This window comes from Nerophis ophidion, linkage group LG16, assembly GCF_033978795.1.
Source record: "Nerophis ophidion isolate RoL-2023_Sa linkage group LG16, RoL_Noph_v1.0, whole genome shotgun sequence".
Classification (NCBI taxonomy): domain Eukaryota; kingdom Metazoa; phylum Chordata; class Actinopteri; order Syngnathiformes; family Syngnathidae; genus Nerophis; species Nerophis ophidion.
In genome coordinates, this window is record NC_084626.1 from 35,298,848 (window position 1) to 35,314,473 (window position 15,626).

The 15,626-nt window shown below is 39.7% G+C and overlaps 2 protein-coding genes across 5 annotated transcripts in view; one reads left to right on the plus strand and one right to left on the minus strand.

Annotated features, from left to right (window-relative positions):
* The window catches only part of nicn1 (nicolin 1), a 14,103-nt gene extending 4,469 nt beyond the window's left edge, over positions 1 to 9,634 (plus strand). Inside the window, exons 1-7 of one of the 4 annotated variants that reach the window (XM_061875006.1) lie at positions 3,270 to 3,370; positions 5,775 to 5,921; positions 6,006 to 6,188; positions 6,258 to 6,371; positions 6,536 to 6,604; positions 8,262 to 8,369; positions 8,492 to 9,634. In XM_061875006.1, the coding sequence (XP_061730990.1) occupies positions 5,778 to 5,921; positions 6,006 to 6,188; positions 6,258 to 6,371; positions 6,536 to 6,604; positions 8,262 to 8,369; positions 8,492 to 8,533 (660 nt within the window). In that variant the 5' untranslated portion in view covers positions 3,270 to 3,370; positions 5,775 to 5,777 and the 3' untranslated portion in view covers positions 8,534 to 9,634. Of the gene's footprint in view, positions 1 to 3,269; positions 3,371 to 3,399; positions 3,420 to 5,423; positions 5,444 to 5,774; positions 5,922 to 6,005; positions 6,189 to 6,257; positions 6,372 to 6,535; positions 6,605 to 8,261; positions 8,370 to 8,491 lie in introns of those variants that run through there. The other 3 variants (XM_061875010.1, XM_061875009.1, XM_061875007.1) reach the window with 3 other exon arrangements.
* Positions 9,635 to 10,182: 548 nt separating this feature from the next.
* grm7 (glutamate metabotropic receptor 7) overlaps positions 10,183 to 15,626 on the minus strand; it is a 31,893-nt gene continuing 26,449 nt past the window's right edge. The window contains exons 9-11 of the mRNA XM_061875003.1: positions 15,335 to 15,581; positions 12,011 to 12,033; positions 10,183 to 11,931 (exon numbers count right to left, since the gene is read on the minus strand). Of these exons, the coding sequence (XP_061730987.1) occupies positions 12,029 to 12,033; positions 15,335 to 15,581 (252 nt within the window). The 3' untranslated portion in view covers positions 10,183 to 11,931; positions 12,011 to 12,028. The remainder of the gene's footprint in view (positions 11,932 to 12,010; positions 12,034 to 15,334; positions 15,582 to 15,626) is intronic.

Consider the following 15,626-nt stretch of genomic DNA (forward strand, 5'->3'; position numbering starts at 1 on the left):
CAGTAGAACAACAAAAAAATTGGCAATATTGTGATAAAAGTCAGAATTTGATATAACAAATGTCACCATTTAGCATTAAAAAGTAATAATTTTAAATAAAAAAGTTATATTTTTACAAGGAAATATTTCAATATTACAGAAGCAGAAAGAATATGAGAAATTGTTCCCAATTTTATAAGAAAAAAGTTGACACATTGTTTTAGTTATTTTTTTATATTTTTTGTTTGTATTTGGTATTTAAACTTAATTATTTACTTCAAGTTATTACAGTATGTCTCCATATACATATTTTAATTTTTATTCTCTGTTGGCCAGAGGGGGAGCACTTCAAGTTCTTGCAGACACATTTGTTATTTCATTTGTTGGCCAGAGGGGGAGCACTTTTAAAACCGACACAGAGTCAATTTGAAAAAACCCTCCTTTTTTTGACCACCCTCATTTTGATAGATTTCATCACCAGGGGGTGCAAATGAGACATTCTCTATTACAGTGGTTCTCAACCTTTTTTCAGTGATGTACCCCCTGTGAAAATGTTTTTAATTCAAGTACCCCCTAATCAGAGCAAAGCATTTTTGGTTGAAAAAAAGAGATAAAGAAGTAAAAAACAGCACTATGTCATAAGTTTCCGATTTAATAAATTGTATAACAGTGCAAAATATTGCTCATTTGTAGTGGTCTTTTTTTAACTATTCTGAAAAAAACATAAAAAAATAACTAAAAACTGGTTGAAAAATAAACAAATGATTCAATTATATATAAAGATTTCTACACATATAAGCAATCATCAACTTAAAGTGGCCTCTTTGGGGGTAATAATAGAGATCCATCTGGATTCATAAACTTAATTCTAAACATTTCTTCACAAAAAAAGAAATCTTTAACATCAATATTTATGGAACATGTCCACAAAAAAACTAGCTGTAAACATTGAATATTGCATTGTTGCATTTCTTTTCTCAGTTTATGAACTAACAATCATATTTTGTTTAGTACTATTCAATAAATATATTTATAAAGGATTTTTGAATTGTTGCTATTTTTAGAATATTTTCCAAAAATCTCAAGTACCCCTTGGCATACCTTCAAGTACCCCCAGGGGTACACGCACCCCCATTTGAGAACCACTGTCCTAGCATATCTACATGAATAGGTTAACAAAATTTGAAAACCTTTGCTCTATTAGATGCGATGGTTTACTGTATTGGGACCATGATTTATGTCCTAACTTATTCACCTCACCAGTCCTCATATGGAAGGTACTTTTCCTTGTTTAGAAATACAAGAACACACGCACACACACGCACACACACACACACACACACACACATATATATAAATATCCTGAGTGACAAGACTATGATATATGATTATTTAAAGACAGACACAATAACTTCTGGGGGCTCACACTCACTCTCTCTCACACACACACACACACACGCACGAGCACGCACACATGAACGCGCACGCACCCACGCATGCACACACATGATGACTGACAACAGCAGGTGGTCATGTTTGTCTGTGTTAGCTCACTAAAATTAAAACAAATGACAACACGGGGGGCCCTGCGATGAGGTGGCGACTTGTCCAGGGTGTACCCCGCCTTCCGCCCAATTGTAGCTGAGATAGGCGCCAGCGCCCCCCGCGACCCCGAAAGGGAATAAGCGGTAGAAAATGGATGGATGGACAACACGGGGGCTGGCATAGCACTGAACACAATAATAAAATAAAGTCGTTTCATCTGCTGATGTATTTAAAGGCCTACTGAAACCCACTACTACCCACCACGCAGTCTGATAGTTTATATATCAATGATGAAATATTAACATTGCAACACATGCCAATACGGCCTTTTTAGTTTACTAAATTACTATTTTAAATTTCCTGGGAGTTTCGTCTTCGAAACGTCGTGTAATGATGACGTGTGTGCAAGACGTCACAGGTTTTTAGGAAGTATGAGCGCTGCACACACACACAGCTAAAAGTCGTCTGCTTTAATCGCATAATTACACAGTATTTTGGACAACTGTGTTGGTGAATTTTTTGCAATTTGTTCAAATAATAATGGAGAAGTCAAAGTAGAAAGATGGAGTTGGGAAGCTTTAGCCTTTAGCCACAAAAAAAAAAAGTGATTCCTTGTTTAAAATTCCCGGAGGTGAAACTTTACTATGGATCAGAGGGGTCAAGCGAACATGGATCCCGACCACTTGTCAACCAGCAGTTTTCGGTGAGAAAATTGTGGTCAAAAGTCGTCACTTATCGGAGAACAGCTGAGCTTGTGCCTTTCGTACAGCTGCCATCGACTTCTCTCAGACACTGGGCTCAAGACACCCGTGGATACACTCTTCTGACTATCAGGTACTATTTAATCTCACTAAAACACTAGTAACACAATAGAAAGATAAGGGATTTCCCAGAATTATCCTAGTGAATGTGTCTAAAAACATCTGAATCCGTCCTAATGCAATCGCGCTTTTTTTCCCTTTTTAGTCCGTCGCTATCAATATCCTTAAACACAAATCTTTTATCTTCGCTCAAATTAATGGGGAAATTGTCGTTTTCTTGGTCCGAATAGCACTTTTTGTTGGAGGCTCCCATTATAAACAATGTGAGGATGTGAGGAGCCCTCACACGGGTGACGTCATCATCTGCGACTTCCAGTAAAGGCAGGGCTTTTCTGATAGCAACCAAAAGTTGTAAACTTTATCGTCGATGTTCTCGACTAAATCCTTTCAGCAAAAATATGGCAATATCGCGAAATGATCAAGTATGACACATAGAATGGACTTGCTATCCCAGTTTAAATAAGAAAATCTCATTTCAGTAGGCCTTTGAAGTTAGCCATCATTTTATTTATCTGTAGGCTACTGTTTTATGTGCGTCTGAAATTGAATAGTAGACTACTTTTATTCTGATGACAGCTACATTGTCATTTTTGAAGCATTGACATTACTAGTGTGACCTTTCCTCTGACAGCAGCAATATTAGACACTAATACAAACAATAACACCAACTTGAAAAGTTCAATGTTGACAAAACGACACACACGGTGCAAGGCTGCCCCCTGTCGTCTGCTGAGTGTGCACACATGCGAAATACATTTTGTACAGAATCCACTTGATTTGGTACATGTGTCGCTCTCAGTTTTTATTTTTATTTTCCTCCCTTCTGGTTCATTCCCAGCGACGGGGAAAATAGAAGATTTAAAAAAATATATGGTTTGAACCTATTCGAACAGCGATACTGGCCCTTTAAGAACTCACCGTTGTCTTGGTTACAGTCCGGAAGTACTAGCAGAGCATCGTTAGCATGCTAACTCTGCGCTCATCTCTGTCCCGTTTTTTACGTCCGAAATATCCTTGAAGAAACAGTAAGCAGGACATTAAAAACATGTAGTTAACCCTGCTAAATTTTTCTCTGTAAGAACAATTATCAGCATGGAAGCGATAAAAAATATATATTTTCTCAAACGTCGCGTTCATAAACGTGTGTAATTCTATAACATATTAACAAGCAGATATAATGTGTATTTTACCTCAGTGGTTCTCAAATGGGGGTGCGTGTACCCCTGGGGGTACTTGAAGGTATGCCAAGGGGTACGTGAGATTTAAAAAAAATATTCTATAAATATTAACAATTCCAAAATCCTTTATAGATATATTTATTGAATAATACTTCAATAAAATATGAATGTAAGTTCATAAACTTTGAAAAGAAAATACAACAATGCAATATTCAGTGTTGACAGCTAGATTTTTTGTGGACATGTTCCATAAATATTGATGTTAAAGGTTGTTGTTTTTTTTTTAAAGAAATGTTTAGAATTAAGTTCATGAATCCAGATTGATCTGTATTACAATCCCCAAAGAGGGCATCCCATGTGTAGAAATCTTTATTTATAATTGAATCACTTGTTTATTTTTCAACAAGTTTTTAGTTATTTTTATATCTTTTTTTCCAAATAGTTTAAGAAAGACCTCTACAAATAAGCAATATTTTGCACTGTTATACAAATTAATAAATCAAAAACTGATGACATAGTGATGTATTTTACTTCTTTATCTCTTTTTGTCAACCAAAAATTATTTGCTCTGATTAGGGGGTACTTAAATGAAAAAAATGTTCAGAGGGGGTACAGCACTGAAAAAAGATTGAGAACCACTCTTTTACCTAATACAATCTAATGATGTTGTGTGTTGTGACATTTTAAATCACAGCACACAGTGTGAGTCTGTTGTCATGGAGGCAGAGGGGTTAGTGCGTCTGCCTCACAATACGAAGGTCCTGAGTAGTCAGGGTTCAATCCCAGGCTCGGGATCTTTCTGTGTGGAGTTTGCATGTTCTCCCCGTAAATGCGTGGGTTCCCTTCGGGTACTCCGGCTTCCTCCCACTTCCAAAGACATGCACCTGGGGATAGGTTGATTGGAAACACTTAATTGGCCCTAGTGTGTGAATGTGAGTGTGAATGTTGTCTGTCTATCTGTGTTGGCCCTGCGATGAGGTGGCGACTTGTCCAGGGTTTACTCCGCCTTCCGCCCGATTGTAGCTGAGATAGGCACCAGCGCCTCCCGTGACCCCAAAGGGAATAAGCGGTAGAAAATGGATGGAACCTTAATTGTTTTACTTTTCAAATGTATTTTTGTATATACATTTTTATTTATAATTATCAGCATTTACAAACAAACATATACAGGGATTAAGCGTTAAAAAATGGATGCAACCTTAATTGTTTTATTTTTAAAATGTATTTTTTTAAATTAATCTTTATGTATAATTATCAACATTTACAAACAAACATATGAACAACAGTACAAAACAGCCCGAGGGGGTTTAAAACTCAATAAAACAACTGCAGTAGAGTTCATCCAACCATCCATTTTCTACCAATTGTCCCTTTTGAGGTCGCGGGGAGGTGCTGGAGCCTATCTCAGCGGCATTCGGGCGGAAGGCAGTGTACATACACCCTGGCTAAGTCGCCACCTCATCGCAGGGCCAACACGGATAGACAGACAACTTTCACTTATATGTAGCAATGTTTAAAGTCATAAGCTCACACAAGTTCCGTAAATGTTCCAAATTTGGAGCACAGCATCACAGTTTTCACAGCTTTTTTGTAGTTACAGGTAGAAAGCGTTTTAAAGTAAAGTTCCAATTCTTTTTTTAAAGGTCGGTGTAGGAGCCTAAATACTGTTTAAGTTAATTTACATTTTATGGAAGGTGCTTTATGTTTATTCAGCCAAAAGGGGACTATTTACTTTATTTGCATGATACGAAAATTGATATATTGAATGCTTAGAGTAAATATATAAAGCTCACTTTAATTGTAATTATTACATCTGTCAAAATGATTTGATGACGTAACTGTTTTAAGTGCATATATGGCGGAAGGATCTGTGTGGTAAGGTGGTTTTTGGACGCAAGGTGTCAGGGTAATGACAGTCAGGTGCGGCGGAATGGAGCCACACAGTTTTTTGACCTCACTAATACTTATTCTCATTCATACTTTTTCTAACTCGTACTGCAACAAACTCTCTTTATTTTGTCATTCATTTGTTCCCACATCGTGACTGTTTTATGTTTTGAATTATTAAGTTGACAAGTAAACCATACAAACGAAGAAGAAGGTCTGGAGTTTTGTTTTGTTGTTGCCGCAGCAAGCGGAGTGAATGTGATAGTAGAGGAGCGTCAAGCTTAAGGCTACTTTAGGAATCTACAGTCGGGTATTGAGTAAGTTACATTTATGAATATAATTTGTTGTGATTGTTTCTTTGTAGGAGATGAGCAACGATGATGTCATCAAGCATGTCACGTGCACGGTCAAACCTCCCGTCTACCTTCACTTCGGGGACTCCAAGGAGGACCCCAGTCACTCGGGCGTCTGCGTGCTGGACGTCAACCTCCCCTTTGGAAAAAGCGTTAACGTAAGCCGGCGCGCTTCCTGCGGTGTCCGTGGCGACCGTTTGTGTTGCGTCAGCATGCTCAAAATGACATCATGTGGTGGTTAGGTGGAGGCGATCTCCTTCAAGAACTCCTACACGGCCTTTGTCAGCGTGAGGCTGCAGAGGCGGACCCCTGGCCAGGAGGCGGCGGCAGCCAAGTGGGTCACGGCTGTCAGGGACTTCCCCCTGATGAAGAACCCCCATACCGAGGCGGGCTCCCAGGACTTCTACGCCATCCGTAGGACACAGGTGTGTGTGTGTTGATGTCTTTCAAGATGATTGACATGCTGGGTGACAACGCTAACATCTCACGTTCAGATGCAAATAGAGGCGGACCACGTCACGGCCCTGAGACTGATCCTGAGACAGCCGTCCTGTGCCTGGTTAACTTTCAGCCTGGAGGACATCCGCATCTTCCCTCGCACGCAGACGGTCTGTCGTTTTACTCACACACACACTTTGTGTTTTGTGTCCACCACTCTGCTTTTTACGAGACGTCAAAGAGTGTACTTTCACAGACATAACTGACCACATGCTAACTTCCTCTGCATGAGCAAATCTAGCCAGAGGATGACGACACCCTCTTGGTCTTTCAGGAAACTGACAAGGAGCTCTCTGATTGGTTGTCTGCTCTGACCCTCGTGGACCGCCATTCTGACGTCGAGGTACATGCGCTGACATACATAGTACAAACCCCGTTTCCATATAAGTTGGGAAATTGTGTTAGATGTAAATATCAACGGAATACAATGATTTGCAAATCCTTTTCAACCCATATTAAGTTGAATATGCTACAAAGACAACATATTTGATGTTCAAACTGATGAAGTTTTTTTGTGTGTGCACATAATCCTTAACTTTAGAATTTGATGCCAGCAACCTTTGACAAAGAAATTGGGAAATGTGGCAATAAATACTGATAAAGTTGAGGAATGCTCATCAAACACTTATTTGGAACATCCCACAGGTGTGCAGGCAAATTGGGAACAGGTGGGTGCCATGATTGGGTATAAAAGCAGCTTCCATGAAATGCTAAGTAATTCACAAACAAGGATGGGGCGAGGGTCACCACTTTGTAAGCAAATTGTCGAACAGTTTTAGAACAACATTTCTCAACGAGCTATTGCAAAGAAATTTGGGATTTTACCATCTACGGTCTGTAAAATCATCAAAAGTTCAGAGAATCTGGAGAAACCACTGCACGTAATCGATGATATTACTGACCTTTGATCCCTCAGGCGGTATTGCATCAAAACTGACATCAGTGTGTAAAAGATATCACCACATGGGCTCAGAAACACTTCATAAAACCACTGTCAGTAACTACAATTGGTTGCTACATCTGTAAGTGCAAGTTAAAACTCCACTATGCAAAGCGAAAGCCATTTATCAACAACACCCTGGAACGCCGCCGGCTTCGCTGTGCCCGAGCTCATCTAAGATGGACTGATGCAAAGTGGAAAAGTGTTCTGTGGTCTGACGAGTCCACATTTTAAATTATATTTGGAAACTGTGGACGTGGTGTCCTCCGGAACAAAGAGGAAAATAACCATCCGGATTGTAATAGGGGCAAAGTTCAAAAGCCAGCATCTGTGATGGTATGGGGGTGTATTAGTGCCGAAGGAATGGGTAACTTACAAATCTGTGAAGGCACCATTAATACTAAATGGTCCATACAGGTTTTGGAGCAACATGTGTTGTCATCCAAGCAAAGTTATCATGGACGCCCCTGCTTATTTCAGCAAAACAATGCCAAGCCACGTGTTACAACAGCGAAGCTTCGTAGTAAAAGAGTGTGGGTACTTTCCTGGCCCGCCTGCAGTCCAGACATGTCTCCCATCGAAAATGTGTGGCGCATTATGAAGCGTTAAATAAGACAACAAGACCCCGGACTGTTGAACAACTTAAGCTGTACATCAAGCAAGAATGGTAAAGAATTCCACTTTCAAAGCTTCAACAATTAGTTTCCTCAGTTCCCAAACGTTTATTGAGTGTTGTTAAAAGAAAAGGTGATGTAACACAGTGGTGAACATGCCCTTTCCCAACTACTTTGGCACATGTTGCAGCCATGAAATTCTAAGTTATTTATTATTTGCAAAAAAAAAAAAGTTAATGAGTTTGAACATCAAATAACCTGTCTTTGTAGTGCATTCAATTGAATGTGGGTTGAAAAGGATTTGCAAATCATTGTATTCTGTCTATATTTACATCCAAAACAATTTCCCAACTCATATGGAAACGCTGTTTGTACATACAATCGTAGGGTGTGTGTGTATTTTAAACAATGTTTAGTAACCCCTACTTCCTCTCCCCTCATTTTAGGAGGGTCTCCCGGACCCTCAGACAGTTTCGTGCAGTCTTCAGCAGATGTGGGCGTTGACTGAGGTGATGCAGAGCAGTCAAAGCTCCGCCTCTATCGGACGCTTTGATGTGAGTATTACAGACGGCCATCTTTAGGGTCGTAGGTCATCATCTGTCCATGAAATATTGTAGTAATTCAGAGTATTTAAAATAACATCATAAAGCATTATAACCAAACTGTGTTTGTGCAGGTGGATGGATGCTACGACGTCAACTTCTTATCTGTGACATAAACATAGCATTTTTATGCTGCATGTGACATAGACATAATTATAGTTATGCTGTTTGTGACATTAACATGTAAGTACAGTAGATCCTTGCTATTTGTGGGGGTTGTGAAGTGAATTCTATTTATACAGCGCTTTTCTCTGGTGACTCAAAGCGCTTTTACATACTGTAGTGAAACTATGTATCTAAGTTACATTTAAACCAGTGTGAGTGACACTGGGAGCAGGTGGGTAAAGTGTCTTTCCCAAGGACACAACGGCAGTGACTAGGATGGTGGAAGCGGGGATCGAACCTGGAACCCTCAAGTTACTGGCACGGCCACTCTACCAACCGAGCTATAAAGCTATACCGATACAGTTACGTTTCAAAACCCACAAGGGATGGTGCAAAATCCAAAATAAATGTTATCCTCTAATATGTGATAGTACTTATTCTATAATATGCCTCTTACAGTTTTTAAATGCATTTTAAATTCATTTAAAAGAGTTCAGCTTTGAACTGAACTCTCGCGGCTGTGTTGGAGCCACTATGGATTGAACTTTCACAGTATCATGTTAGACCCGCTCGACATCCATTGCTTTCGGTACCCCACTTCTGAGGTCCTCTCCAAGGTTTCTCATAGTCAGCATTGTCACTGGCGTCCCACTGGATGTGAATTCTCCCTGCCCACTGGGTGTGAGTTTTCCTTGCCCTTTTGTGGGTTCTTCCGAGGATGTTGTAGTCGTAATGGTTTGTACAGTCCTTTGAGACATTTGTGATTTAGGGCTATATAAATAAACATTGATTTATTGATTGAGTGTTGTACTCCAAATAACGTCTTGTCAAAGCTTTTTTGGACTGGAAAATGTTGAGTGAATTCTAACTGCGGCACTCTTCTTTCCCTTCAGATAGCGCCATTAAACCACTTTAAATTGAAGCTGCTATAAAAAATGATATACAATTTCCAGCAGTGCAAAGGAATGCGTGAATATGCGGAGGAGCGAATGCCAAAACTCAAATATGTAGGCCTGGGATCTACTGTATTCACTGTGGAGGTCAGTTCTATGTATTATAAACATGTTGGAATTATTCTCTGAATTATCTGAAATAAAAGTATTCAATGTTTATTTGTTGTCATGGAACCAAATAATGAAGTTATTGATAGCAATGATGTAGCAAAAAAGTTAAATGTCATGTCATGTAAATGACCAGTTGGCAGCAGTCATTGGTCGTGTCAGTGGTCACCTGGGATCAAAAATCCAATTCTAGAACTGGATGGGAAATACCTGGTTGGAGTTGGAGGTTTAACAAACTATTGAGTATAAACCTGAAATCTGTCAAAGCCCAAAGCGCTTTGACAGTATTTCCACATTCGCTCATTTACACACACATTCATTCACACACTGAATGTTTAACTCTGTGTATTGATTATTGTTAAAATGTTCTCTTAAGTGTACTCACTTTTGTTTACATGTTCACTTAGAAGTGAACCTTTGTTTTCTTTTTTTAATTAGTAGTGTAGTTTTGTTGACATGGCTAGTGTACTTTTTAGATTTTCAAGTGTACTCACTTCTGTTGTATACAGTGGACTTATTTTCAGACTACAGTAAATGTAACATTTATGCAACCTGCACTCTATAAACTCATTTCTTCATTGTTGTCTTATAAAAAAAAATAATATAATGAAATATGAGAGGCATACTATAGACCTGTGAGGTACTGTAGCAACTTATGAGAGAGAGTAACCTGTATTGACTCTGTGTGTTTGTGTGTGAGGGAGCGAAAACAACAACACACACGAGAGTTGTTATCAAAAGTAACAAATATATTTGATCCATTCTCTGACCAGATCACAGGAAAGGCATTAAAGGTCATGGTCCCACCACAACATTGTGCACAAAAGCAGCGAGCAACACAAACACACGCATGCACACAACAAACACAAACATATGCACTTGTGGTCTTCATGAGGACGTCCAACAAAGAGTAAATAAAAGAAAACATGCAGCATCAGGTCACATGGTTTGCAGAGGTCACAAATAAACACATGCATGATTTTTCCACAATTTTACAACACTGGAGACAAGGGCTGTGCTTCAATTAGCACACTTCCATACTTACACCTAGCATTTTTAGTGCATTTAAAAAAAAAAAAACAGATATAATTAGACAAGTGAAAAACACTTAATTGAGCTACGGGTCACACTTTATGAACACCCTCACTACAATTCAGTGAGCAACCACAACTCTCATGACTATTGAGCTTGTTAGCTTCCCTTGTTGCAAGTGAACGATGGCCAATTAAAGCGAAAAGGGGAGTGTTATAGCAGCTGGAACTAAGCCATGCATTTTAGGAGGTGGGTTGAACGCCCCCTGAAGGAGTCACACACAGGAACCAAAGTACTAAAAGCTGACTAATCACAGCCTTTATGCCATGTGAAGTTTTGAGGTTGACGCCACGCTACCCAAGAAGGTTTGCAAGAAGCGAGACGGTGAGTGAAAGTGACACGGGCAAACAACAATATATGATTAAAGCGTATTAAAGGGTCAAAATGCGCTTGCAGGTCGACACTCGTAACGCCATAAAATATGGTAATGCAAGAATTGCCAGTGGAGAGACTAACTTGAGTAGTCCCAATTCATTGTTGAAAAAGAGAGAGGAAACAGATAGGGTAAATATCGTGATGGTCATTTCCACTCCACAATGTGAACATATGCACACTCAGGAGCTACAGTGTGACTTATTGAAGTGTACTGACGGAAGGAAGTATTCCATTTGAGACACAGCCTGAGTGAAGGACATCATAGAATAACACAACTCACAAATGAAACACATGCTGCAAGTCTGAAGCAAACCAAACCAATATTCCATCTTTGAAATAAATAGCCCTTAAAAATTATTTTTTGTTTTTCATTTCTGACTTAACAAGCAGCTTGGAGGTGGCGCCAAGAAATTCTTTCAAAGGAAGGAAAAAAGCCCCGCCCACCGCAGTGAGTGTTCAGCCTCCCATAACTGTCACTGCAATCATGTACCACCTCAAAGAAGTCTCGCCCATATTTGGTCATGTGTCTACATTCGTCTACTGGATTTGTTTTGCTCTCCTAAAGTAAAAGTAAACAACGAAGCAATCATTCTTGTTGAAGACAGATGCTCAAACCACAACATAGCATGCTGACCAACTGACTTTCATTCCCACTTTGGAATGTTTGTTGACTTATGTCAGATTTGGCGATGGTCCATATTTCAATGGCTGCTAAACAATGGCTTCATTCCAAAAAAAAAAAAAGTTGACAGGAAGTTTGGAACCTTTCAGGTCAAACTGTCTCTACCTGGACGTCAGAGTGAGACATCGCCGAAAAAAGCTTCCTCCCCCCTTCTCATAAAAGCAACAAGCTGATGGAAGATGGTGTCAGGTCAAGTCACCTGCTGACACACAAACGCGGTCATGGATGAGAGGTCATGTGATGCTAGAAGAAAAAAGAAAATAATAAAACTGTCTTACCTGTCACAACAGAGGAAATTAGCCTGCCAAGGGAGGAAAAAGCACATTTAGTCAGGTGATTGTTTAAATTATATTTCTACTTTCATACACTTGAACACATCACCGATGACAAAACATGTAAACTAACTTCTTTTTTCATACACTTGAACGCATTACAAAACATTTAAACCAATTTCTATTTTCATCCACTTTATGGCATCACCGACGACAAAACAGGTAAACTCATTTCTATTTTCAAATACTTGAATGCATCATCAGAGACAAAACAAGTACACTAATTAATTTTTTCATACACCTGAATGCATCACCAAGGACAAAACATGTAAACTCAATTCTTTTTTCATACACTTGAACGCATCACTCACAGCAAAACTTGCATTCTAATTTCCATTTTAATACACTTGAACGCATCACAGAACACAACATTTTAACTAATTTGTATTTTTTACACACTTGAACACATCGCTTAAGACAAAAAATGTCTAGTAATTTCTATTTTCATCACCGAAGACAAAACATTTAAACACATCACCGACAAAAAAACATGTGAGATATTTTCTATTTTCATACACCTGAATGCATAACGACAAAACATTCATCCATCCATTTTCTACCGCTTATTCCCTTTGGGATCACGGGGGCCGCTGGCGCCTATCCCAGCTACAATCGGGCGGAAGGCGGGGTACACCCTGGACAAGTCACCACCTTATTGCAGGGCCACACGACAAAACATGTAAACTAATTTTAATTAGACACCTGAACGCATCACCGATGACAAAACATGTAAACCAATTTGTATTTTCATCCGCTTGATTGCATCATCGACAAAACAGGTAAACTAATTTCTGTTTTCAAATACCTAAATGCCTCCTCTGAGACAAAACAAGTACACCAATTTCTTATTTCATACCCCTGAACGCATCGCCAAGGACAAAACATGTAAACTAAATTCCACTTCCATACACTTGAACGCATCACAGACGACTGAATGTAATCACATTTTTATTTTCATCCTGAGTTGACCCTGCGATGAGGTGGTCACTTGTCCAGGGTGTAACCCACCTTCCATCCGCATGCATTTGGGATAGGCTTTGGCCTCCCCTCGACCCAAAGAGGGATGGATGGACATTCAAACTTATCACTTATGTGTAAACATGTAAAGTAATTTCCATCCATCCATTTTTTCTACCGCTTATTCCCTTTTTAGGGATCGCGGGGGGCGCTGGTGCCTATCTCAGCTACAATCGGGCGGAAGGCGGCGTACACCCTGGACAAGTCGCCACCTCATCGCAGGGCCAACACATATAGACAGACAACATTCACACACTAGGGCCAATTTAGTGTTGCCAATCAACTTATCCCCAGGTGCATGTCTTTGGAGGTGGGAGGAAGCCGGAGTACCCGGAGGGAACCCACACAGTCACGGGGAGGACATGCAAACTCCACACAGAAAGATCCCGAGCCCGGGATTGAACCCAGGACTAATCAGGAACTTCGTATTGTGAGGCAGATGTACTAACTAACCCCTCTCCACCGTAAAGCCCTGTAAAGTAATTTATTTAAAATATTTGAATGCATTACCAATGACAAACAATGGAAATTAGTTTTTCCTTTAATAAGTGGCGGGCCGTGGGTTTACAATCCTAAGGCATTCAGTGATGTCTTACTTAGCCTGACTTCAATAAATACCTCTCAAAGTACAATAATTTATGTGGCCACATGTCCATGGCTTGAAAAATACTATACAGAAACACACTTGCACACTACTGGCCATTGAATCACCTCAATGTGTCACTACAAAACGGGCAATTTTTTTGGCGCATTTAAAAATCAATAAACCCGCATCGCACGTGGTACTGTCAGAACTAAAATAATTGTAAAAAATATTTTGAATGTGAAAAAAATATATCCAAACAATTTGTAAAGCCATTGGTATCGCTCGTAGTTTGTTGATTCGAGTGGAAGTGGCGGGCACACCATTTCACCGCCAGGACGGCTTAACTCGTTTACAAGGTTGGCTGACCTCGTTTCACAATATGTAGTTTCTCTTTAAACACCCTTCTTGAAAACGCTCTTGCAAATATATATCTGCCACCTAATCAACGATTTGTTTTGCTTCTTTGTTGGTTAAAAAAGTGGGTACCACTGATTTCTCCGCTGGCCGGGTATGGCTCCGGTGCCATTTTATGCTTTCATAAATCACAACTTTTGATTGGATACTTGGGAGTGACAATCACAGTCATGTTCAACGTAAGGCTACCTAGATGGGCTATTGTCATTGGAGTGACAAGTGAGTATCCAATCACAGTCATGTTCAACGTAAGGCTAACTAGAGGGCTACTGTCATTAACTTGTGTTCTGATCGGCTGTTGACTGAATGTCCTCCGTTCGTTAAACTGCACAGCCGCTGCTAACGTTGGTTCAGATGGTCTCCGGCAGAATTCCCACAGCGCTGGCAACGAGCTAGCTGAATTCTGATTGGATAAAAACTGTAACTTAAAAACAGTAACACTGGAGCCTAATCTGACATGAGGAGAATGTGATATATATGTTTAGATATTTATGAAAAATAAAAAATGAACTTTTGTTGATTTATGGTCGGCTAGCAGAGAAGGCCTTGCTGGCCCTGACGGCACACCACTGCCTTTAATACACTTGAACCGATCACTGACGACGAAACTTGTAAATGTATTTATTTTTTCAAACACTTGAATGCATATATTAGGACAGAACACGCAAACTAATTTATTTTATTTACATGAACGCATCACCGATTACAAAACATGTAAACTAATTCATTTTTTTATCCACTTGAACGCATCACTAATGACAAAACATTTAAACAAATTTCTAATATACACTTGAACACATCATCGATGAAAAAAATTTGTAAATAAAAATGATTGACATGCATTGTTTGCATGAAGCCAACCGTTTACATATTCACGTTTGAGCGCCATTGCTAACATTAAAGAGCTGATAGCTAACTTGAACCCGGTTGTCTAAAGTGTGGTCCGGGGGCTATTTTCTACCAAAAGCTTGATTTCTATTGTCTTTCGACATATTGAAGAAAAAAAATCTAAGTTATTATTATTATTATATCTGAAAGAAATTTGTATAAGTCAAAGCTAAGATGTGGATAATTTATTCAGATATTTTTGCAGGGTTTTCATCCACTGTATCGGATTACTTTGAGCATCCTTAATATACAAAATGTATCTAAGTGGTTCATTGCATCTTTACATTTTTCTGTACCATGCCGTGTCAGAGAACGTTTGGACACTTCATGTTTATGAAGCGTGCACTTAAGAGGGCGTGACTCACTGCTGGCGTCCACATTGTGGCACAGTTGAGTCTTGGCCTCGCCGTTGGGTCGCTCGCTGACCTTGTGAGCCAATCTTGAAGTTGCGGCGGCCGCCGTCACCACCGCCTTAAAGGACCGCCTCCTCTGGGCTACGTTGAGTTCCGGGTGGAAGATGATGACGTACACCTTGGGAAGAAAGAGCATTCCCAATGCCACCGAGGCGCTGAGGCTCATGGAGATGGTCAGAGCGGTGGTCTGGATGTGAAGCTGGAGGGCCGCAAACAATTATTTTCTCAAAGGTTTGTAGTAAGA